The sequence below is a fragment of the Salvelinus namaycush genome, chromosome 7, assembly GCF_016432855.1.
Source record: "Salvelinus namaycush isolate Seneca chromosome 7, SaNama_1.0, whole genome shotgun sequence".
Lineage (NCBI taxonomy): Eukaryota > Metazoa > Chordata > Actinopteri > Salmoniformes > Salmonidae > Salvelinus > Salvelinus namaycush.
Genome location: NC_052313.1, coordinates 1,777,463 through 1,800,693, shown reverse-complemented (window position 1 = coordinate 1,800,693; position 23,231 = coordinate 1,777,463). Strand labels below are relative to the sequence as shown.

General features: G+C 49.3%; 1 protein-coding gene across 1 annotated transcript; it reads right to left on the bottom strand.

The window, feature by feature from the left end:
- Window positions 1-1,719: 1,719 nt before the first annotated feature.
- Window positions 1,720-17,059, bottom strand: LOC120050274 (very-long-chain enoyl-CoA reductase-like). Its single transcript, XM_038996851.1, has 12 exons — window positions 17,054-17,059; window positions 16,725-16,775; window positions 16,549-16,600; window positions 15,575-15,619; window positions 5,189-5,292; window positions 4,887-5,002; window positions 4,049-4,154; window positions 3,387-3,459; window positions 2,989-3,032; window positions 2,734-2,883; window positions 2,560-2,605; window positions 1,720-2,376 (listed from the first exon to the last, which is right to left on the bottom strand). Exons 1-12 carry the CDS (start codon window positions 17,057-17,059, stop codon window positions 2,249-2,251), a joined length of 921 nt encoding a protein of 306 aa, XP_038852779.1. The 3' UTR covers window positions 1,720-2,248.
- Between the last annotated feature and the right edge of the window lie 6,172 nt (window positions 17,060-23,231).

Below are 23,231 nucleotides of genomic sequence, written 5' to 3'. Positions count from 1 at the left end.
CACAGGACTGCCGCTGACTGGATGTGTTTTGTTTGTCGCACACCATTTCCGGTAAACTCTACACCCCTCAAACTCAACTCTGGACCTGGAAGCCAGTTCAACTGCATTTTTTCATTGTTCTCCTCTAATCAGGGACTGATTTAGACCTGGGACAATTCATTATCAGGTAGAACAGAAAACCAGCAGGCTCCGGATCCCGTAGGGTTGAGTACTCCTGCCGTAAACACTGCCGTATGTCAAAAGCCAAGGAGGCCGGACGTTTCTGAGGTACTGGAACCGGTCAGCCTGGCACCGACGATCATACCACGCTCAAAGTCGCTTAGGTCACTCGTTTTGTCTACTCTAACGTTCAATCAAACAGTAACTGAATGCTTCGATGCCTGTCTGTCTGCTTTATATAGCAAGCCACGTGTCTCACTGTCTGTAGGATCAAAATATTTGTGTGAACGGGTTGGTGTACCTAATACACTGGCCAAATGACTGTTAAAAGCATTTGTTGCTATTGAATTCCCATTTAAATGATGTGATTTTGTAAGCCTATATGTTGTTTAACCATTAAGCTTTCTTCTGTGCATACAATTTTGACGTTTTATGCAAATGCAAGATAACTGTTTTGTTTGCAAATGAGAGATTATTGAATTGTCTGAGATAATAATTTCAAAAATATTATCTCAACAATGATTAATTATTTTTGAAATATGCACGACTCTTCTTTTAGATAAAAGATTTTAGTCTCTTTTTAGTCTCTTTTAAATGATCACAATTATTTATTTCATTTGTACACTTTGTATACAAAACAAGTTTGTAGACAAATTAGTTTGTCTCTAATTTGTACAGGATGCAACAGTACTACCCCTTACATCTAGTAACACCTGAGAATTTGACAGATTGTAGTTAGTTTGAACGATAGATAAGTAATGCATAACTAAATTAGCCTCAGCTTTCTCCCAAAGTTAGAATCATCAGGTCGTTTTGCTACTTTCAAACGAATGCGGCTTCATTGTAGAGGTGGAAAATAAACAAATGTAAAACTTAGAACATTTGCTAAAGTTCCATTTCTATGCTTCTAGATCACTTCTCAGTTAACCAATTCCATTTTCCCTTCTCTACTTACTCTGTAAACTGAAAATAGCTCTGATACACTTCAGCCGTAACAAATGTTGTTCCAAGAGGACTTCCTAAACAGGTATATCGTAACAAGTTACAAACTCTCTTTTCTTCTAGGAAATGCACAATAACTTATTACAAAATAACATGGTAGATTATATATACTGTAACTCCAATCGTATATTCATAATTTAATAATTTGGGATTATTTCCACCGTCTGAAGACGAAGAACGCCAACAGCATCTGATCCTTCAGTAGCTGCGTCTTAACAGTCAATCAATCATCCTGATCGGTAAAATATATCATATAAATAACTTATCAATATAGCTGCGTCTTAACAGTCAATCAATCATCCTGATCGGTAAAATATATCATATAAATAACTTATCAATATAGCTGACTCTTAACAGTCAATCAATCATCCTGATCGGTAAAATATATCATATAAATATCTTATCAATATAGCTGCGTCTTAACAGTCAATCAATCATCCTGATCGGTAAAATATATCATATAAATATCTTATCAATATAGCTGCGTCTTAACAGTCAATCAATCATCCTGATCGGTAAAATATATCATATAAATATCTTATCAATATAGCTGCGTCTTAACAGTCAATCAATCATCCTGATCGGTAAAATATATCATATAAATAACTTATCAATATAGCTGCGTCTTAACAGTCAATCAATCATCCTGATCGGTAAAATATATCATATAAATAACTTATCAATATAGCTGCGTCTTAACAGTCAATCAATCATCCTGATCGGTAAAATATATCATATAAATAACTTATCAATATAGCTGCGTCTTAACAGTCAATCAATCATCCTGATCGGTAAAATATATCATATAAATAACTTATCAATATAGCTGCGTCTCAAAGATTGAATGAAACATAATCAATACACAATCCACAACAGTGATGACACAATCCTTTCTGTGAATTCTGTCCTTGATAGTTGTTGAAAAGATAACAGACCATTGCCATGACGCTAGAAGAAGAAGAAGAACAGCCAATGGGGTCTTCGTGCTTTGTGAGAAATACAGTAACCCATCGATCTCCAACAGCGTTTCAGGCAGGTTGATGCCTCTAATACTCCTCAGTCAGAATGGTGAATGTTTGTCGTGTGGTCAGAGGAGGAGTGGGATAATTGGCATACGCAGGTGTGGGTAGTCCTTGAACTCCCTGGTGTAGGCTTTATGCTTCCCATTGGCCCAGATGGTCATCTGGATCAAACCAAAGAAGGTGAACAAGGCCACTGTGGAGAGACAGATCAATAACAGATTGTACCTTAGTGGCAGCACAGTGCAACACACACACACACACACGAGTAGTGGGAATATACATGCGTGAGTGAGTAAAATTGCCGAAGTATTCATTAAATATGGGAAATAAACCTGAAATTAGTAAACATTTATAAAATGGATCTAAATCGACTGACCTGGAAGACACTGGGTCATAACAGAGAAACTTGCCCAGGCTCCTACCTAAATGAAAGAAATATCGATAACCTGTAACACCATTGATCATTTCAGAAACCACAACCATATAGTCACAACACGTCGTAGCCATAGAAACAGGATCTATTTATATGGTTTATAGCCTTCATCCTTACCTCGTAGGTGTAATTGGGGCAAGACACGAGGAAGAAGAGCCACGTGAATGGGTTCTTCGTCGGGCGAGGGAACTTTCTGCACTTGGGCCCACCTTCTGCCTTGAGGTTATTGAGGGCCACGTGAATGGAGAAATTACCAGCCTCACAGAGCTGCACTCAAAACATAAAACACATATCCCGTTTAACACACGTCAAAGTCATAATTATTTCTCGTGTTCATCACCCTCATCGGGTGTTTTGTCAACCAATACGTACCACAAATATAGCCAGTGCGTAGTTCGCCTGCATGTCTCCATACGCTGTGGAGAGACATAAACCATTGGTTAGTTGGATGTTTGGTTGAGAGAAGTCATCTTGTTATTATTCAGATGTACCTACGTATATATAGAGTGGAGGAGGGACTGTAAGTCTTGTTGAGCCACTGAGTGGTCGGTCGTCTGAGTGGTCGGTCTGAGTGGTCGGTCGGTCTGAGTGGTCGGTCGGTCTGAGTGGTCGGTCGGTCTGAGTGGTCGGTCGGACTGAGTGGTCGGTCGGACTGAGTGGTCGGTCGGACTGAGTGGTCGGTCGGTCTGAGTGGTCGGTCGGTCTGAGTGGTCGGTCGGTCTGAGTGGTCGGTCGGTCTGAGTGGTCGGTCTGAATGATAGAGGACTTACATGGAGGCGTGTACAGTGGATGGTTGATGTAGAAGGCCAACCATGCCGAGAAGGTCCAGTAATACACACAGTTCTGACAGAAAGAGAGGGAAACACCAGTAATACACACAGTTCTGACAGAAAGAGAGGGAAATACCAGTAAGCACACTATCAATTTGCTAGTGTTTCTAACCTTTATTTAACTAGGCAAGTCAGTTGAGACCAAATTTTTATTTACAATGACGGCCTACACCTGACAAAACCCGGACGATGCTGGGCCAATTGTGCGGCGTCCTATGGGACTCTTAATCACGGCCGTTTGTGATACAGCCTGGATTCAAACCAGGGTGTCTGTAGTGACGCCTCAAGCACTGAGATGCAGTGCCTTAGACCGCTGTGCCACTCGGGAGGCCAATATATTGTAAAAAAAAATATTTCTAATGATATCTTGATGTTCTGCAGATAATACTGCAGTAGTAGCAGTGTATTACAAACCTTTGATAGGACAAAGACAGAGAGTGACTATGTTTTGTATTGAGAATGTGAGGAGCAGTGGTTGTTATTGTCCATATACTGTAAATTATGACCCACATTTAAATTAGCACTGTAAAGTACACTAGTAATACTGTAAAATACATGGCTTCGAAGTAAAGTAGCCCAAGTGGAGCAGAGGAAGTCCGTACCCTGACTATAGTCCTGAGAGGCATGGTGCCATGGGAGAACCGGTGCACAAAGATAGTCTCAATCAATCTCTTGATGTAGTGGCAGGTGTGACAGGCACAGGCTAGTCTGAAGGAGAGCGAGACGAGAGACGAGAGAGAGGTGGGGAGAGAGAGAGGGGGGGGAGAGAGACAGGGGTGGGGGGAGAGAGAGAGGGGGTGGGGAGAGAGAGAGGGGGTGGGGAGAGAGAGCGAGAGAGGTGGGGGGAGAGAGAGGTGGGGAGAGAGAGAGCAATGTGGGGGGGGGAGAGAGCGAGAGATGTGGGGAGAGAGAGGTGTGGGGGGAGAGAGAGAGAGTGGGGGGAGAGAGAGTGGGGGAGAGAGAGAGAGGTGTGGGGAGAGATAGAAACGAGAGGAAGAGAGAGAGAGATGTGGGGGGGAGAGAGAGAGAGAGTGGGGGAGAGAGAGAGAGGTGTGGGGAGAGATAGAAACGAGAGGAAGAGAGAGAGAGATGTGGGGGGGAGAGAGAGAGAGAGTGGGGGAGAGAGAGAGAGGTGTGGGGAGAGATAGAAACGAGAGGAAGAGAGAGAGAGATGTGGGGGGGAGAGAGAGCGAGAGATGTGGGGGGAGAGAGAGAGAGTGGGGGGAGAGAGAGAGAGTGGGGGGAGAGAGAGAGAGAGTGGGGGAGAGAGAGAGAGGTGTGGGGGAGAGAGAGAGAGGTGTGGGGAGAGAGATAGAAACGTGAGGAAGAGAGAAGGGGACATTGGATGGAGGCAAAGAAAGAGAGAGACAGATGAATGTTAGATTGGATCTCATCTGAAGCCAATCAGTATGTTATTGGGTGTATTAGAGACTGACTTACGTGACCACTGAGTTGGAGCTGGAGGTGAAGGCGTCCTGCTGTGAGTAGATATAGGGAACTCGGAAATAGAACAGGAGGTAAATAAACAGGGGGCCAATGTACTCCGCTAAAAACACCTGCCAACAGCGGAAGAGGTTGGACCCAGGTAAGATGTCCAATGTATTCATTACACATGTCAAATTAACATGAAACCTGAACTTGATAGCTGAAAGAAGAGGCTCTTGTCAAATGTTAAAAGTCCATAAGAGTCCAATGGGGGACTGCAGTTTGAATCTACAGTACTGTAGGTCACAGGCTCTTACCATTGTCCACCCGATCTGTGGACCCAGGTCCCTAAAATATATGGTTGCCGTGGTCCCAACTGGTAGGTTTTGTAATACATCGTCGTCCTTAAGTGATTTTCCTTCTGAGAAATATATATATAAAAAAAAAACAAGATGTGAAAATAAAATGCAGAGTTTGATTTTCCTGTTCAAACAGACCAAGGAATTCATCCTCCATGTAAAATGTCATAGATTATAAGAAGAAAAACTTCTTACATGGATTCTTTTCTTAGAACCAATCAATGTTCCCTATTCTCTTGTCCTAGAAGCTCAAGGTGACCTTACTCCTAACCTGTTTCTGTGGAGGAATAATTGAAAGTAATTATAGTGTAAGCTCAACGGGGTAGATATTGACCCATTTAGGTTCAGCTAAATGAGATTGCCTTTCCGCTTCAAGTAACAAGCTATATTAAAGAGATTCTCCGCTACTTTTTGTATTATTTTTAGCCAGTAGTTCTGAAAGTAGCACTCAATAGCCAAGAGTGGTCGCCGAAAAATGCATACTATGTCACATATGTGCAGATATGTGCACTACGACGCTGCTCTCTCTCTGTCGCTGCTGTGTGAGCCGCTGTGCCTAACGTTGCTCTCTCTCTGTCGCTGCTGTGTGGGCCGTTGTGCCTAACGTTGCTCTCTCTCTGTCGCTGCTGTGTGGGCCGCTGTGCCTAACGTTGCTCTCTCTCTGTCGCTGCTGTGTGGGCCGCTGTGCCTAACGCTGCTCTCTCTCTGTCGCTGCTGTGTGGGCCGCTGTGCCTAACGTTGCTCTCTCTGTCGCTGCTGTGTGGGCCGCTGTGCCTAACGTTGCTCTCTCTCTGTCGCTGCTGTGTGGGCCGCTGTGCCTAACGTTGCTCTCTCTCTGTCGCTGCTGTGTGGGCCGCTGTGCCTAACGTTGCTCTCTCTGTCGCTGCTGTGTGGGCCGCTGTGCCTAACGTTGCTCTCTCTGTCGCTGCTGTGTGGGCCGCTGTGCCTAACGTTGCTCTCTCTCTGTCGCTGCTGTGTGGGCCGCTGTGCCTAACGTTGCTCTCTCTGTCGCTGCTGTGTGGGCCGCTGTGCCTAACGTTGCTCTCTCTGTCGCTGCTGTGTGGGCCGTTGTGCCTAACGTTGCTCTCTCTCTGTCGCTGCTGTGTGGGCCGCTGTGCCTAACGTTGCTCTCTCTCTGTCGCTGCTGTGTGGGCCGCTGTGCCTAACGTTGCTCTCTCTGTCGCTGCTGTGTGGGCCGCTGTGCCTAACGTTGCTCTCTCTGTCGCTGCTGTGTGAGCCGCTGTGCCTAACGTTGCTCTCTCTCTGTCGCTGCTGTGTGAGCCGCTGTGCCTAACGTTGCTCTCTCTCTGTCGCTGCTGTGTGAGCCGCTGTGCCTAACGTTGCTCTCTCTCTGTCGCTGCTGTGTGGGCCGCTGTGCCTAACGTTGCTCTCTCTCTGTCGCTGCTGTGTGGGCCGCTGTGCCTAACGTTGCTCTCTCTCTGTCGCTGCTGTGTGGGCCGCTGTGCCTAACGTTGCTCTCTCTGTCGCTGCTGTGTGAGCCGCTGTGCCTAACGTTGCTCTCTCTCTGTCGCTGCTGTGTGAGCCGCTGTGCCTAACGTTGCTCTCTCTCTGTCGCTGCTGTGTGGGCCGTTGTGCCTAACGTTGCTCTCTCTCTGTCGCTGCTGTGTGGGCCGCTGTGCCTAACGTTGCTCTCTCTCTGTCGCTGCTGTGTGAGCCGTTGTGCCTAACGTTGCTCTCTCTCTGTCGCTGCTGTGTGAGCCGCTGTGCCTAACGTTGCTCTCTCTCTGTCGCTGCTGTGTGGGCCGTTGTGCCTAACGTTGCTCTCTCTCTGTCGCTGCTGTGTGGGCCGCTGTGCCTAACGTTGCTCTCTCTCTGTCGCTGCTGTGTGAGCCGTTGTGCCTAACGTTGCTCTCTCTCTGTCGCTGCTGTGTGAGCCGCTGTGCCTAACGTTGCTCTCTCTCTGTCGCTGCTGTGTGGGCCGTTGTGCCTAACGTTGCTCTCTCTCTGTCGCTGCTGTGTGGGCCGCTGTGCCTAACGTTGCTCTCTCTCTGTCGCTGCTGTGTGGGCCGCTGTGCCTAACGCTGCTCTCTCTCTGTCGCTGCTGTGTGGGCCGCTGTGCCTAACGTTGCTCTCTCTCTGTCGCTGCTGTGTGAGCCGTTGTGCCTAACGTTGCTCTCTCTCTGTCGCTGCTGTGTGGGCCGCTGTGCCTAACGTTGCTCTCTCTGTCGCTGCTGTGTGGGCCGCTGTGCCTAACGTTGCTCTCTCTCTGTCGCTGCTGTGTGGGCCGCTGTGCCTAACGTTGCTCTCTCTCTGTCGCTGCTGTGTGGGCCGCTGTGCCTAACGTTGCTCTCTCTCTGTCGCTGCTGTGTGGGCCGCTGTGCCTAACGTTGCTCTCTCTGTCGCTGCTGTGTGGGCCGCTGTGCCTAACGTTGCTCTCTCTGTCGCTGCTGTGTGGGCCGCTGTGCCTAACGTTGCTCTCTCTGTCGCTGCTGTGTGGGCCGCTGTGCCTAACGTTGCTCTCTCTCTGTCGCTGCTGTGTGGGCCGCTGTGCCTAACGTTGCTCTCTCTCTGTCGCTGCTGTGTGGGCCGCTGTGCCTAACGTTGCTCTCTCTCTGTCGCTGCTGTGTGGGCCGCTGTGCCTAACGTTGCTCTCTCTCTGTCGCTGCTGTGTGGGCCGCTGTGCCTAACGTTGCTCTCTCTCTGTCGCTGCTGTGTGGGCCGCTGTGCCTAACGTTGCTCTCTCTGTCGCTGCTGTGTGGGCCGCTGTGCCTAACGTTGCTCTCTCTGTCGCTGCTGTGTGGGCCGCTGTGCCTAACGTTGCTCTCTCTCTGTCGCTGCTGTGTGGGCCGCTGTGCCTAACGTTGCTCTCTCTGTCGCTGCTGTGTGGGCCGTTGTGCCTAACGTTGCTCTCTCTCTGTCGCTGCTGTGTGGGCCGCTGTGCCTAACGTTGCTCTCTCTCTGTCGCTGCTGTGTGGGCCGCTGTGCCTAACGTTGCTCTCTCTGTCGCTGCTGTGTGGGCCGTTGTGCCTAACGTTGCTCTCTCTCTGTCGCTGCTGTGTGGGCCGCTGTGCCTAACGTTGCTCTCTCTCTGTCGCTGCTGTGTGGGCCGCTGTGCCTAACGTTGCTCTCTCTGTCGCTGCTGTGTGGGCCGCTGTGCCTAACGTTGCTCTCTCTGTCGCTGCTGTGTGGGCCGCTGTGCCTAACGCTGCTCTCTCTCTGTCGCTGCTGTGTGGGCCGTTGTGCCTAACGTTGCTCTCTCTCTGTCGCTGCTGTGTGGGCCGCTGTGCCTAACGTTGCTCTCTCTCTGTCGCTGCTGTGTGGGCCGCTGTGCCTAACGTTGCTCTCTCTGTCGCTGCTGTGTGGGCCGCTGTGCCTAACGTTGCTCTCTCTCTGTCGCTGCTGTGTGGGCCGCTGTGCCTAACGTTGCTCTCTCTGTCGCTGCTGTGTGGGCCGCTGTGCCTAACGTTGCTCTCTCTGTCGCTGCTGTGTGGGCCGCTGTGCCTAACGTTGCTCTCTCTCTGTCGCTGCTGTGTGGGCCGCTGTGCCTAACGTTGCTCTCTCTCTGTCGCTGCTGTGTGGGCCGCTGTGCCTAACGTTGCTCTCTCTGTCGCTGCTGTGTGGGCCGCTGTGCCTAACGTTGCTCTCTCTCTGTCGCTGCTGTGTGGGCCGCTGTGCCTAACGTTGCTCTCTCTGTCGCTGCTGTGTGGGCCGCTGTGCCTAACGTTGCTCTCTCTCTGTCGCTGCTGTGTGGGCCGCTGTGCCTAACGTTGCTCTCTCTCTGTCGCTGCTGTGTGGGCCGCTGTGCCTAACGTTGCTCTCTCTCTGTCGCTGCTGTGTGGGCCGCTGTGCCTAACGTTGCTCTCTCTGTCGCTGCTGTGTGGGCCGCTGTGCCTAACGTTGCTCTCTCTCTGTCGCTGCTGTGTGGGCCGCTGTGCCTAACGTTGCTCTCTCTCTGTCGCTGCTGTGTGGGCCGCTGTGCCTAACGTTGCTCTCTCTCTGTCGCTGCTGTGTGGGCCGCTGTGCCTAACGTTGCTCTCTCTGTCGCTGCTGTGTGGGCCGCTGTGCCTAACGTTGCTCTCTCTCTGTCGCTGCTGTGTGGGCCGCTGTGCCTAACGTTGCTCTCTCTGTCGCTGCTGTGTGGGCCGTTGTGCCTAACGTTGCTCTCTCTCTGTCGCTGCTGTGTGGGCCGCTGTGCCTAACGTTGCTCTCTCTCTGTCGCTGCTGTGTGGGCCGCTGTGCCTAACGTTGCTCTCTCTCTGTCGCTGCTGTGTGGGCCGCTGTGCCTAACGTTGCTCTCTCTCTGTCGCTGCTGTGTGGGCCGCTGTGCCTAACGTTGCTCTCTCTGTCGCTGCTTTGTGGGCCGCTGTGCCTAACGTTGCTCTCTCTCTGTCGCTGCTGTGTGGGCCGCTGTGCCTAACGTTGCTCTCTCTCTGTCGCTGCTGTGTGGGCCGCTGTGCCTAACGTTGCTCTCTCTGTCGCTGCTGTGTGGGCCGCTGTGCCTAACGTTGCTCTCTCTGTCGCTGCTGTGTGGGCCGCTGTGCCTAACGTTGCTCTCTCTGTCGCTGCTGTGTGGGCCGCTGTGCCTAACGTTGCTCTCTCTGTCGCTGCTGTGTGGGCCGTTGTGCCTAACGTTGCTCTCTCTGTCGCTGCTGTGTGGGCCGCTGTGCCTAACGTTGCTCTCTCTGTCGCTGCTGTGTGGGCCGTTGTGCCTAACGTTGCTCTCTCTGTCGCTGCTGTGTGGGCCGCTGTGCCTAACGTTGCTCTCTCTCTGTCGCTGCTGTGTGGGCCGCTGTGCCTAACGTTGCTCTCTCTCTGTCGCTGCTGTGTGGGCCGCTGTGCCTAACGTTGCTCTCTCTGTCGCTGCTGTGTGGGCCGTTGTGCCTAACGTTGCTCTCTCTGTCGCTGCTGTGTGGGCCGTTGTGCCTAACGTTGCTCTCTCTGTCGCTGCTGTGTGGGCCGCTGTGCCTAACGTTGCTCTCTCTGTCGCTGCTGTGTGGGCCGCTGTGCCTAACGTTGCTCTCTCTGTCGCTGCTGTGTGGGCCGCTGTGCCTAACGTTGCTCTCTCTCTGTCGCTGCTGTGTGGGCCGCTGTGCCTAACGTTGCTCTCTCTGTCGCTGCTGTGTGGGCCGCTGTGCCTAACGTTGCTCTCTCTGTCGCTGCTGTGTGGGCCGCTGTGCCTAACGTTGCTCTCTCTGTCGCTGCTGTGTGGGCCGCTGTGCCTAACGTTGCTCTCTCTGTCGCTGCTGTGTGGGCCGCTGTGCCTAACGTTGCTCTCTCTGTCGCTGCTGTGTGGGCCGCTGTGCCTAACGTTGCTCTCTCTGTCGCTGCTGTGTGGGCCGCTGTGCCTAACGTTGCTCTCTCTGTCGCTGCTGTGTGGGCCGCTGTGCCTAACGTTGCTCTCTCTCTGTCGCTGCTGTGTGGGCCGCTGTGCCTAACGCTGCTCTCTCTCTGTCGCTGCTGTGTGCGCCGCTGTGCCTAACGCTGCTCTCTCTCTGTCGCTGCTGTGTGGGCCGCTGTGCCTAACGTTGCTCTCTCTGTCGCTGCTGTGTGGGCCGCTGTGCCTAACGTTGCTCTCTCTGTCGCTGCTGTGTGGGCCGCTGTGCCTAACGTTGCTCTCTCTCTGTCGCTGCTGTGTGGGCCGCTGTGCCTAACGTTGCTCTCTCTCTGTCGCTGCTGTGTGGGCCGCTGTGCCTAACGTTGCTCTCTCTCTGTCGCTGCTGTGTGGGCCGCTGTGCCTAACGTTGCTCTCTCTCTGTCGCTGCTGTGTGGGCCGCTGTGCCTAACGTTGCTCTCTCTGTCGCTGCTGTGTGGGCCGCTGTGCCTAACGTTGCTCTCTCTCTGTCGCTGCTGTGTGGGCCGCTGTGCCTAACGTTGCTCTCTCTCTGTCGCTGCTGTGTGGGCCGCTGTGCCTAACGTTGCTCTCTCTGTCGCTGCTGTGTGGGCCGTTGTGCCTAACGTTGCTCTCTCTCTGTCGCTGCTGTGTGGGCCGTTGTGCCTAACGTTGCTCTCTCTCTGTCGCTGCTGTGTGGGCCGCTGTGCCTAACGTTGCTCTCTCTGTCGCTGCTGTGTGGGCCGCTGTGCCTAACGTTGCTCTCTCTCTGTCGCTGCTGTGTGGGCCGCTGTGCCTAACGTTGCTCTCTCTGTCGCTGCTGTGTGGGCCGCTGTGCCTAACGTTGCTCTCTCTCTGTCGCTGCTGTGTGGGCCGTTGTGCCTAACGTTGCTCTCTCTGTCGCTGCTGTGTGGGCCGCTGTGCCTAACGTTGCTCTCTCTGTCGCTGCTGTGTGGGCCGCTGTGCCTAACGTTGCTCTCTCTCTGTCGCTGCTGTGTGAGCCGCTGTGCCTAACGTTGCTCTCTCTCTGTCGCTGCTGTGTGGGCCGCTGTGCCTAACGTTGCTCTCTCTCTGTCGCTGCTTTGTGGGCCGCTGTGCCTAACGTTGCTCTCTCTCTGTCGCTGCTGTGTGGGCCGCTGTGCCTAACGTTGCTCTCTCTCTGTCGCTGCTGTGTGGGCCGCTGTGCCTAACGTTGCTCTCTCTCTGTCGCTGCTTTGTGGGCCGCTGTGCCTAACGTTGCTCTCTCTCTGTCGCTGCTGTGTGAGCCGCTGTGCCTAACGTTGCTCTCTCTGTCGCTGCTGTGTGGGCCGCTGTGCCTAACGTTGCTCTCTCTCTGTCACTGCTGTGTGAGCCGCTGTGCCTAACGTTGCTCTCTCTGTCGCTGCTGTGTGGGCCGCTGTGCCTAACGTTGCTCTCTCTGTCGCTGCTGTGTGGGCCGCTGTGCCTAACGTTGCTCTCTCTGTCGCTGCTGTGTGGGCCGCTGTGCCTAACGTTGCTCTCTCTCTGTCGCTGCTGTGTGGGCCGCTGTGCCTAACGTTGCTCTCTCTGTCGCTGCTGTGTGGGCCGCTGTGCCTAACGTTGCTCTCTCTCTGTCGCTGCTGTGTGGGCCGTTGTGCCTAACGTTGCTCTCTCTGTCGCTGCTGTGTGGGCCGCTGTGCCTAACGTTGCTCTCTCTGTCGCTGCTGTGTGGGCCGTTGTGCCTAACGTTGCTCTCTCTCTGTCGCTGCTGTGTGGGCCGTTGTGCCTAACGTTGCTCTCTCTCTGTCGCTGCTGTGTGGGCCGCTGTGCCTAACGTTGCTCTCTCTGTCGCTGCTGTGTGAGCCGTTGTGCCTAACGTTGCTCTCGCTCTGTCGCTGCTGTGTGGGCCGCTGTGCCTAACGTTGCTCTCTCTCTGTCGCTGCTGTGTGGGCCGCTGTGCCTAACGTTGCTCTCTCTCTGTCGCTGCTGTGTGGGCCGCTGTGCCTAACGTTGCTCTCTCTCTGTCGCTGCTGTGTGGGCCGTTGTGCCTAACGTTGCTCTCTCTGTCGCTGCTGTGTGGGCCGCTGTGCCTAACGCTGCTCTCTCTCTGTCGCTGCTGTGTGGGCCGCTGTGCCTAACGTTGCTCTCTCTCTGTCGCTGCTGTGTGGGCCGCTGTGCCTAACGTTGCTCTCGCTCTGTCGCTGCTGTGTGGGCCGCTGTGCCTAACGTTGCTCTCTCTGTCGCTGCTGTGTGGGCCGCTGTGCCTAACGTTGCTCTCTCTCTGTCGCTGCTGTGTGGGCCGCTGTGCCTAACGTTGCTCTCTCTCTGTCGCTGCTGTGTGGGCCGCTGTGCCTAACGTTGCTCTCTCTGTCGCTGCTGTGTGGGCCGCTGTGCCTAACGTTGCTCTCTCTGTCGCTGCTGTGTGAGCCGCTGTGCCTAACGTTGCTCTCTCTCTGTCGCTGCTGTGTGGGCCGCTGTGCCTAACGTTGCTCTCTCTGTCGCTGCTGTGTGGGCCGCTGTGCCTAACGTTGCTCTCTCTGTCGCTGCTGTGTGGGCCGCTGTGCCTAACGTTGCTCTCTCTGTCGCTGCTGTGTGGGCCGCTGTGCCTAACGTTGCTCTCTCTGTCGCTGCTGTGTGGGCCGCTGTGCCTAACGTTGCTCTCTCTCTGTCGCTGCTGTGTGGGCCGCTGTGCCTAACGTTGCTCTCTCTGTCGCTGCTGTGTGGGCCGCTGTGCCTAACGTTGCTCTCTCTCTGTCGCTGCTGTGTGGGCCGCTGTGCCTAACGTTGCTCTCTCTGTCGCTGCTGTGTGGGCCGCTGTGCCTAACGTTGCTCTCTCTGTCGCTGCTGTGTGGGCCGCTGTGCCTAACGTTGCTCTCTCTCTGTCGCTGCTGTGTGGGCCGCTGTGCCTAACGTTGCTCTCTCTCTGTCGCTGCTGTGTGGGCCGCTGTGCCTAACGTTGCTCTCTCTGTCGCTGCTGTGTGGGCCGCTGTGCCTAACGTTGCTCTCTCTGTCGCTGCTGTGTGGGCCGCTGTGCCTAACGTTGCTCTCTCTCTGTCGCTGCTGTGTGGGCCGTTGTGCCTAACGTTGCGCAGACCTCTTGCTAGCTGTCACTCAAATGCGGTGGCAGGTAGCCTAGCGGTTAAGAGCGTTGGGCCAGTAACCGAAAGGTGAAAAATCTGTCCATGTGTCCTTGAGTAAGGCACTTATCCCTTATTGCTTCTGTAGGTCTCTCTGGATAAGAGTGTCTGCTAAATGACTTACATGTAAAAGCTCATTGGCTAGAACTCGAATTGCTAAGGAGCATGTATGAACGACACATTGACACATTCAGCCCAAAGCAGGAGGTTTCAAAAATACTTTCCTTAGTCGCCAAAGTACTGGAATATGTCTTTAAGAGTGTACATGCTGGGCCTCTCGAGTGGCGCAGCAGTGTTAGCTGTGCCACTAGATATTCTGAGTTCGAGTCCAGGCTCTGTCGCAGCTGGCCGCGACCGTGAGGCCCATGGGGGGGCACACAATTGGCCCAGCGTCGTCCGGGTTAGGGGAGGGTTTGGCCGGCAGGGATGTCCTTGTCCCATCGCGCACTAGCGACTCCTGTGGCGGGCCGGGTGCAGTGCAAGCTGACACGGTCACCAGGTGTACGGTGTTTCCTCCGACACATTGGTGCGGCTGGCTTCTGGGATAAGTGGGCATTGTGTCAAGAAGCAGTGCCGGCTTGGTTGGGTTGTGTTTTGGAGGACGCACGGCTCTCGACCTTCGCCTCTCCAGAGTCCATACGGGAGTTACAGCGATGAGACAAGACTGAAACTACCAATTGGATACCATGAAATTGGGGAGAAAAAAAGGGGTAAAAAAACAAACTTTGTGTACATTACAACCCAATCATCTCACATCACGTTGACAACAGAGAATATATTAGCTGTTTGGCTTGTGAACTTCGTACATTATATTGTCTTAAACATTGAAAGTGTTCCAATGCAATCAAATGATTCAAAACAAATGAGGATGTAAAGTTGATTAAACTCAACACTCTAGCAAGTGGGGTGGCAGGTAGCCAGAGGTTAGAGCATTTGGCCAGTAACCACTGGTTCGAATACCTGTGTCGACAAGGTGAAACGCGTGTCAATGTGCCCTTGATCAAGGCACTTGTAGGGACATTTTTTTTAAATGTATTATCCAGCACCACCCCAACATCAACACCTGTGAATGTTTCTATGTTCTGTAGTAAAACAAAAGAGGAAGAAAAGTGTTTCCAATGACATCATCGGTGTGCATCGTGTGATTTTAGCCAATTAAGGCATTGCTTACTAATTGGTGGATGATGTTAGAAAACATTTAATCTTCCTCTATGTTCTTTACTGCGTTAATGCTGGAGATGATGAATATGAAGTTGATCGAGAAAAATGATGCTCGTCGAACATCTCGTTCCAAAATCATGGGCATTAATATGGAGTTGTCCCCCTCCCCTTTTGCTGCTATAAACAGCCTCCACTCATCTGGGAAGACTTTCCACTAGATGTTGGAACATTGCAGTGGGGATTAGGCCTGGCTCACAGTCGGCGTTCCAAATGATCTGAAAGGAGTTCGATGGGGTTGAGGTCAGGGCTCTGTGCAGGCCAGTCAAGTTCTTCCACACCAAACTCGACAAACCATTTCTGTATGGACCTCGCTTTGTGCACTGGGGCATTGTCATGCTGAAACGGGAAAGAACCATCCCCAAACTGTTGCCACAAAGTTGGGAGCACAGAATTGTCTAGAATGTCATTGTATGCTGTAGCGTTAAGATTTCCCTTCATTGGAACTAAGGGGCCCGAACCATGAAAAACAGCCCCAGACCATTTCCTCCTCCACAAAAATGTACAGTTGGATCTATGCATTGGGGCAGGTAGAGTTTTCCAGGCATCCGCCAAACCCAGTGAGGCGATTCTACTGCCAACGTTTGTCTATGGAGATTGCATGGCTGTGTGTTCGACTTTATACACCTGTCAGCAACGCGTGTGGCTGAAATATGTGACAATAAACATCAACAACAACAAAAAATCCACTTCAGCAACAGTTAGACTAACAGTAGCAGTCTAACCACATGAATCACTTACTGGGGTCGAGCTTGAGGTCCTGTCTGGCTGGATACAACTGTTGATCTGACGCACACACACACACACACACACACACACACACACACACACAACACACACAAACACACACACACACACAACACACACGCAGACACACAACACACATGCAGACACACAAACACACACACACACAGACAACCACACACACAACACACACACACACAGACACACAGACACACACACACACACACACGCGCAGACACACCACACACACAACACACACACACACAGACACACACACACACACACACACACACACACACACACACACACACACACACACACACACACACACACACACACACACACACACACACACACACACACACACACACACACACACACACACACACAGAGAGAGTTTAGTTTCAGGCCTATAGCAGTAGTTCCTCACAACGGAGTAGACTTCAGCTGTTGTCTCACTGCCTCCAACAGTTCCAGGATCTCTAGACGTGTGTGCTCGGGTCTGTGGCTGTTTGTGTGCTCGGGTCTGTGGCTGTTTGTGTGCTCGGGTCTGTGGCTGTTTGTGTGCTCGGGTCTGTGGCTGTTTGTGTGCTCGGGTCTGTGGCTGTTTGTGTGCTCGGGTCTGTGGCTGTTTGTGTGCTCGGGTCTGTGGCTGTTTGTGTGCTCTGTCTGTGGCTGTTTGTGTGCTCGGTCTGTGGCTGTTTGTGTGCTCGGGTCTGTGGCTGTTTTTCATGGCTCCCTTGACGACACACACTGAACCCTTGTTTTATCTGATGTGATATTTTAGATTATGGCATTCATCAAACTAGCTCTCATTTATCATTTCATTGATCAAGTTGATCAGTACTGTACAGCCGATATATTTTAATAGGTGATATGTGTTACCTTTTATGAAGTTATTGTTACTAGACGTTCTATCATGACCGGTTGATCAATTATAGGATAATTACTAGTGACATATCAATACTTACATGACTTGTGAAAAAGTCTCTTGATTTCTCCTATTGTAACGTGGGGCTCCACCTGGAAATAAAGACCAAATACGTCAATAGGCAAGAATATCGACTAGAGAAATTCAAGCTCAATCAGAATCATTTAACTTTGGAGTATCCATATTGTGATTGGGTTGGATGTACAATGCCTGTACCTTATCTAGAAAACACAGCTGTTGCCTGGTCCTGCCATCCAGAACCTCCACCTGTAGGAGAGAACACCTGGTTAGTTTCTGTGTTGTCCACGTTCTACATTTCAGTGTGATTTCTGTCAGATAGAGAGAGACACTACACTAGTGGTACATCGGTGTGATAATTTGTTGATAGCATTATGCCCTGTCGGCTGACTCATCATCACGACACATTCCCAGCCTCAGTCAGTCTCCCTCTCTAGAAGAACGTTCATCCAAGAATTCTCGGCGGCTTTTCTAAGCAATACACAACGTATACCAGGCTTTTGTCCACTCTTAGTGTTAAATCATACCTTCATCATTGTCATGGACAGCCACGGAGGTTATCAACCTTACTATGCCCTCCAGCTGTCTTCCGACAGCACAAGATATGGATCGTCTCAGCCGATAGCCTCGAGTCTTAGCCTGTCTTAACCTACAGTACATTGTCACATGACCACAAGAAATAAAAGCGGAGTGCAAAAAAAAAGAAAAAAAAAAGAAGAAGTTTATACTTCCTTTTAAGAAGGGTGACTTTTTTTTGCGAACAGCTTCAAGTCATAAAGGACGCGTCGGTCTAGGGGAGGTTGCAGTGAAGGCCGATCATTTTTCCCCCTCATCTTAATTAGCCTTTTATTCAGGTGTTGATTTACATCACAGAAGGAGCTGTCTTCGGCGGCTGCAATCTGCCCTGAGAAGCACTCGGTGGTCCGTTCGTAGTGTGGAGCTCAGCCGAGCTGGCGTATCTAAATGTCTCTAACTCTATAGTGTAAAATAACGCTCTAATGGATACGCTGAATGCACAGATAAAGAAAAGAACAGAGAGGGAGGGAGAAAGAGAGAGGCTAACGATGGATAATGGATAATGAGTGGATTCCTTCCTCACCACTGCTTGCCTGTGATATGTGGTGTTAGGATGTTGCTATTGCGTTCGAGAGGCTAGGACATAACCACCTGGTGTGGCGACACTTCTCTGAATCACAGGCGCATGTCAGGAGTTTTTTTTCTGCCTACCCAAACTGCATTTTCAGGGGCGTTTGTTTGTCCTGCTGACTGTGTGGTAGGAGAGGAGCGTCAGGGGCGTTTGTTTGTCCTGCTGACTGTGTGGTAGGAGAGGAGCGTCAGGGGCGTTTGTTTGTCCTGCTGACTGTGTGGTAGGAGAGGAGCGTCAGGGGCGTTTGTTTGTCCTGCTGACTGTGTGGTAGGAGAGGAGCGTCAGGGGCGTTTGTTTGTCCTGCTGACTGTGTGGTAGGAGAGGAGCGTCAGGGGCGTTTGTTTGTCCTGCTGACTGTGTGGTAGGAGAGGAGCGTCAGGGGCGTTTGTTTGTCCTGCTGACTGTGTGGTAGGAGAGGAGCGTCAGGGGCGTTTGTTTGTCCTGCTGACTGTGTGGTAGGAGAGGAGCGTCAGGGGCGTTTGTTTGTCCTGCTGACTGTGTGGTAGGAGAGGAGCGTCAGGGGCGTTTGTTTGTCCTGCTGACTGTGTGGTAGGAGAGGAGCGTCAGGGGCGTTTGTTTGTCCTGCTGACTGTGTGGTAGGAGAGGAGCGTCAGGGGCGTTTGTTTGTCCTGCTGACTGTGTGGTAGGAGAGGAGCGTCAGGGGCGTTTGTTTGTCCTGCTGACTGTGTGGTAGGAGAGGAGCGTCAGGGGCGTTTGTTTGTCCTGCTGACTGTGTGGTAGGAGAGGAGCGTCAGGGGCGTTTGTTTGTCCTGCTGACTGTGTGGTAGGAGAGGAGCGTCAGGGGCGTTTGTTTGTCCTGCTGACTGTGTGGTAGGAGAGGAGCGTCAGGGGCGTTTGTTTGTCCTGCTGACTGTGTGGTAGGAGAGGAGCGTCAGGGGCGTTTGTTTGTCCTGCTGACTGTGTGGTAGCAGAGGAGCGTCAGGGGCGTTTGTTTGTCCTGCTGACTGTGTGGTAGGAGAGGAGCGTCAGGGGCGTCACCAGTGTGTTGTCATTTAAAACAGTGTGCACTCAGTGTCGTGGTGTCCTTGTAAATCTAATTATCAGAGATGTCTCTCCCCTCTCTAGGGACACAAGGCTCTGCTTATGGAGCACGGAGAGAGAGATGGAGGGGGGAGAGAGAGAGGGATGGAGAGACAGAGGGAGTGAGAGAGAGGGAGGGAGAGAGCGAGAGAGAGGGAAAGAGAGAGAGGGAGGGAGAGAGAGACAGAGTGAGAGAGACAGAGGGAGTGAGAGAGAGTGAGACAGAGGGAGTGAGACAGAGGGAGCGAGAGAGAGGGAGGGAGAGAGAGGGAGGGAGAGGGGGAGAGAGAGAGAGAGAGAGGGAGGGAGTGAGAGGGAGGGAGAGAGAGAGACAGAGCGAGAGAGACAGAGGGAGCGAGAGAGAGGGAGGGAGCGAGAGAGAGAGATGGGGGAGAGAGATGGAGGGGGGGAGAAAGAGACAGAGGGAGCGAGAGAGAGAGATGGAGGGTTGGAGAGAGGGAGACAGAGGGAGCACAGAGAGAGATGGAGGGGGAGAGAGACAGAGGGAGCGAGAGAGAGGGAGGGAGAGTAACTGCTGATCTATACAAAGAATAGTCGTAATGTCCAACCATAATAACTGACCATACGGGAAGGACAGTTGACTTGAAGACAATAGTATGTGACATGCCGTCCGTCCGTCCGCTCCCCTGGCCAGACAATGGCTGTTGTTGTAAATCAGCTCTTTTTCCAATCAGGAAGAATAATTGATAAAAGCACTCAGTTGATTTCTGTGCTCTCCCTATTGACATCCTACCCTTAAATCTGCCCTATCCTTCCCAGGTATCCCATATAGCCACTCTAGCCTCTCCTCTACTGTCGTAAATACACAAGTAATGATGAGTGATGGACAAGGCTTTCCCAGCAATACACACTAAATTGTGACTGACAGATCCACTGATGATTCTGAGTGCTAGTGTTTTAGCTAAAGATGCTTCAGTGTTCTAGCTTAAACACTGGGAGTGATGAATCAATTCATGAATATATTAATGAATTAATAATGTTTTATTTACGCGTCAAATCTCCTGTTGGCGACCCATCACTTACATAATTATTTGTCACATTAACCATGTTTCCATCCAACCATTTTTATTCAAGTTAAATAGGCCTACATCTCGGATAAATAACTAATGACAGGTCTAATGGAAACAGCTAATTGTTGGTAAGCTTTCCTAAATGTCGATAAAACAAAATACATTCGAGAGGTGTGGATAATTTTTTGTCGGTTAATAGATCATTCGACAAAATGGCAGTGGAAAATATTTTTTTTCTTCATTTAATTGTTGATAAAATAACTATCATGTCACAGTAAATTTGTAGTCACGTGATGCTATTTTGTCTGATCCTCCCAGTACGACTTGGAAAAGTAGGCTACAGAGGAAATAAATTGTAACGACCCTGGCTTTATCAACGCGGAAATCGATTTTGCCGCTTGAGCATGCTAGTCGATAGCGCGCCGGACTTCGGGCTTAGAAGGTCGAGGGTTCGAGACCTGCTCCCTGCCTGTTTCATTACAAAATAATGGGTATATTCACAGGATGGTAAAAGTGCACAGTGATGAGTTTAACACTCCTTTCCCATACATATTGAGGGTCTTAATATGCTAGTGACATAATCAGTGCTTAAACTGACGTTTGACAACTAACAATGATCTCATCTCTTAGTCTCGTATCCATAATCTCATCATGTAGCCTACCCTCTGTCTGCGGCCTGCTATCTAAAGAGTATGGGCCAGGACCAGAGGTTGCTGTTTATCGCAATACTTTTTTTTGCCCAAACCATAGACCGAGTTAAAAATGGGAAGCAAAGGAAAGTTATATGCAAAGGAAAGTTATATGACAAAGTACTTTTTATGTACTCGGCATCATTACGAACAGGTTTTTTTTCCTGCAACAAGCCAGTTTGATGGAAACACCGCTTTCAGGGTAAAATGTGCATATTTTTTTAGGTGCCAATATTATAATATTTTGGTGTAAAATCTTTAGAGAAAATGGATGGAAACGTAGCTAATTGTTAAAGACATGGAATATACATTACAGTGATTCTTCCGATGTTCCGCTGCCCCGCATAAAGAAAGAAAGAAAGCGTGTCAATGCATAGCAGCCGTAGTTCACCAAACAACAATACGTCAATAAAATAGATACATTTAAGTCAATAAAGCAGAAGACATGTCTAGACATGTTAGCATGGCTAATGATATTGTAACGACCCTTGGTTTATAAGCGCGGAGATCGACTCTGTCGCACGAGAATGCTTTTGCGGCACAGTCGATAGCGCGCCGGACCTCGGGCTAGAAGGTCGAGGGTTCGAGACCTGCTTCCCTACCTGTTTCATTACAATAATATTAGCCAATCAGTACAACACGAATGCGACATAAGTATGAAATAAATGAATGCTAGACTGATGTCTAGGGGTTGCCTTCCCACCTTGTGGTCCTTATTTTATGAATATCTTACGAGACAAATAGTTGAGCGTGCTGGAGATAGTGCTTTAACTAAAGATGCCTTAGTGTTCTAGCTTAAACACTGGGAGTGAATTCATGCATTGTTTAATTGTCTATTGCCTACCCACATCCTTTATGGGATTATTCGACACATTGTTAAACAAAAGAAATAGAATTACAGTTCTTCTGATGTTCCGCTGCGCCACAGAAAGAAAGAAAGAAAGATCAAACTATAATAATATACTTTACATTGACTGGGCAGACTCAGTCCAACTACCAAATCAGTAGATACAGTATAAAAAGACTAAACAATAACCCTCAAACTAAAATAAGTACATAATAACCAAGAGTTTATATTCACCAATTTTTCACATTTGTATTTTTTATTTGTATTTAAAATATTACTGTTCTCAGATTTTTTAATTCATAGATTTTAGGTTTGTTTTACAATTGTTTTTGTTGCAAAACGCTATATATCCATTGTTTAGCTGGAATGGAATATTCACATCCTGTATTTAACATATACAATTCAACACATCATAAATCTAGCTTCATGCTATAGTGTTTGGTTAGAGTTAGCCCTCATCCCAAACGACACCCTATTCCCTATATAGTGCACTACTATTGACCGGAGCCCATACCTCATATCACTGTATTGCTTAATTTTTAAATGTATATATTTTAAAATATGGATATCACGAATGTATCATTTGTACAGTTATTTATAGAATGTTTAATTGTCACATTTGACTTTGCAAAACTTTGCATTGCTTCTTTTTCTCGGAGAGTGAGGCGGATATATCTCGTTTTGCAACAAAAATGTGATTTGCAAGTCTCTCTGAAATGAAACCATCAAGTGATAGATATTTATTTGTTTGAAACCTATCATTGAACAACCCCATGCCATGATTAGATAGTGAAAAAACACACCAATCTCTTTCACAAGTTTTTAAAACAAAAATCTAATTTACCAACATTTATGAAAATGTATATACAGCGTTTTGAAATGAAATTCTTCATACAGATAAATATAAGTAAATGAAACAAAAGAGGTTTCTAGAAATATAAGCATGGCTAATGCTAATGTTAGCCTGTTAATAACACTAACATGACCTAAATAAGTATCAAGTAAGCTAATGCTAATGTTAGCATGTTAACACTAACATGACCTAAATAAGTATCAAGTAAGCTAATGCTAATGTTAGCCTGTTAACACTAACATTACCTAAATAAGTATCAAGTAAGCTAATGCTAATGTTAGCATGTTACCACTAACATGACCTAAATAAGTATCAAGTAAGCTAATGCTAATGTTAGCCTGTTAACACTAACATGACTTAAATAAGTATCAAGTAAGCTAATGCTAATGTTAGCATGTTAACACTAACATGACCTAAATAAGTATCAAGTAAGCTAATGCTAATGTTAGCATGTTAACACTAACATGACCTAAATAAGTATCAAGTAAGCTAATGCTAATGTTAGCCTGTTAACACTAGCATGACCTAAATAAGTATCAAGTAAGCTAATGCTAATGTTAGCCTGTTAACACTAACATGACCTAAATAAGTATCAAGTAAGCTAATGCTAATGTTAGCATGTTAACACTAACATGACCTAAATAAGTATCAAGTAAACTAATGCTAATGTTAGCCTGTTAACACTAACATGACCTAAATAAGTATCAAGTAAACTAATGCTAATTTGCTGCCGTTAGGAGTTGCCTTTCACCCTGTGGTCTTTATTTTACGAATATCGGTGGAGGTTTCTCTTCCTAATGTTGCTTGGCTGTAGACTAGACCACAGCAATGGGAATGTGTGCTAATTTGGCATGCCTTGAGCCTGCCTTGGGCATCCCTGAAACTCTAACTAGCGCTGAGAACAAGGGAATGTGGCTTCCCTGTAACTCTGGCTAGTCCTGAGAAAATGGCATAAATGTCAACTGGAGGCCTATAAATTGGCCTTAGATGGCAGATATGTTGCTTGTAGTATTCAATTATACATGCACTTGTTTGTGGTTAGAGCACAGAAAGAGATCTAGCTAGCCTAACAGACATGCTAGCTATTAGGGTTAACA

What these genes read in the sequence shown, in the direction of transcription:
- LOC120050274 (XM_038996851.1), bottom strand. An exon ending in AGCTGTGTTTTCTAGATAAG is followed by an intron (nt 16,601 to 16,724) that starts GTACAGGCATTG and finishes CTTTATTTCCAG; the next exon opens with GTGGAGCCCCACGTTACAAT. An exon ending in GGACCTCAAGCTCGACCCCA is followed by an intron (nt 5,293 to 15,574) that starts GTAAGTGATTCA and finishes TATATTTCTCAG; the next exon opens with AAGGAAAATCACTTAAGGAC.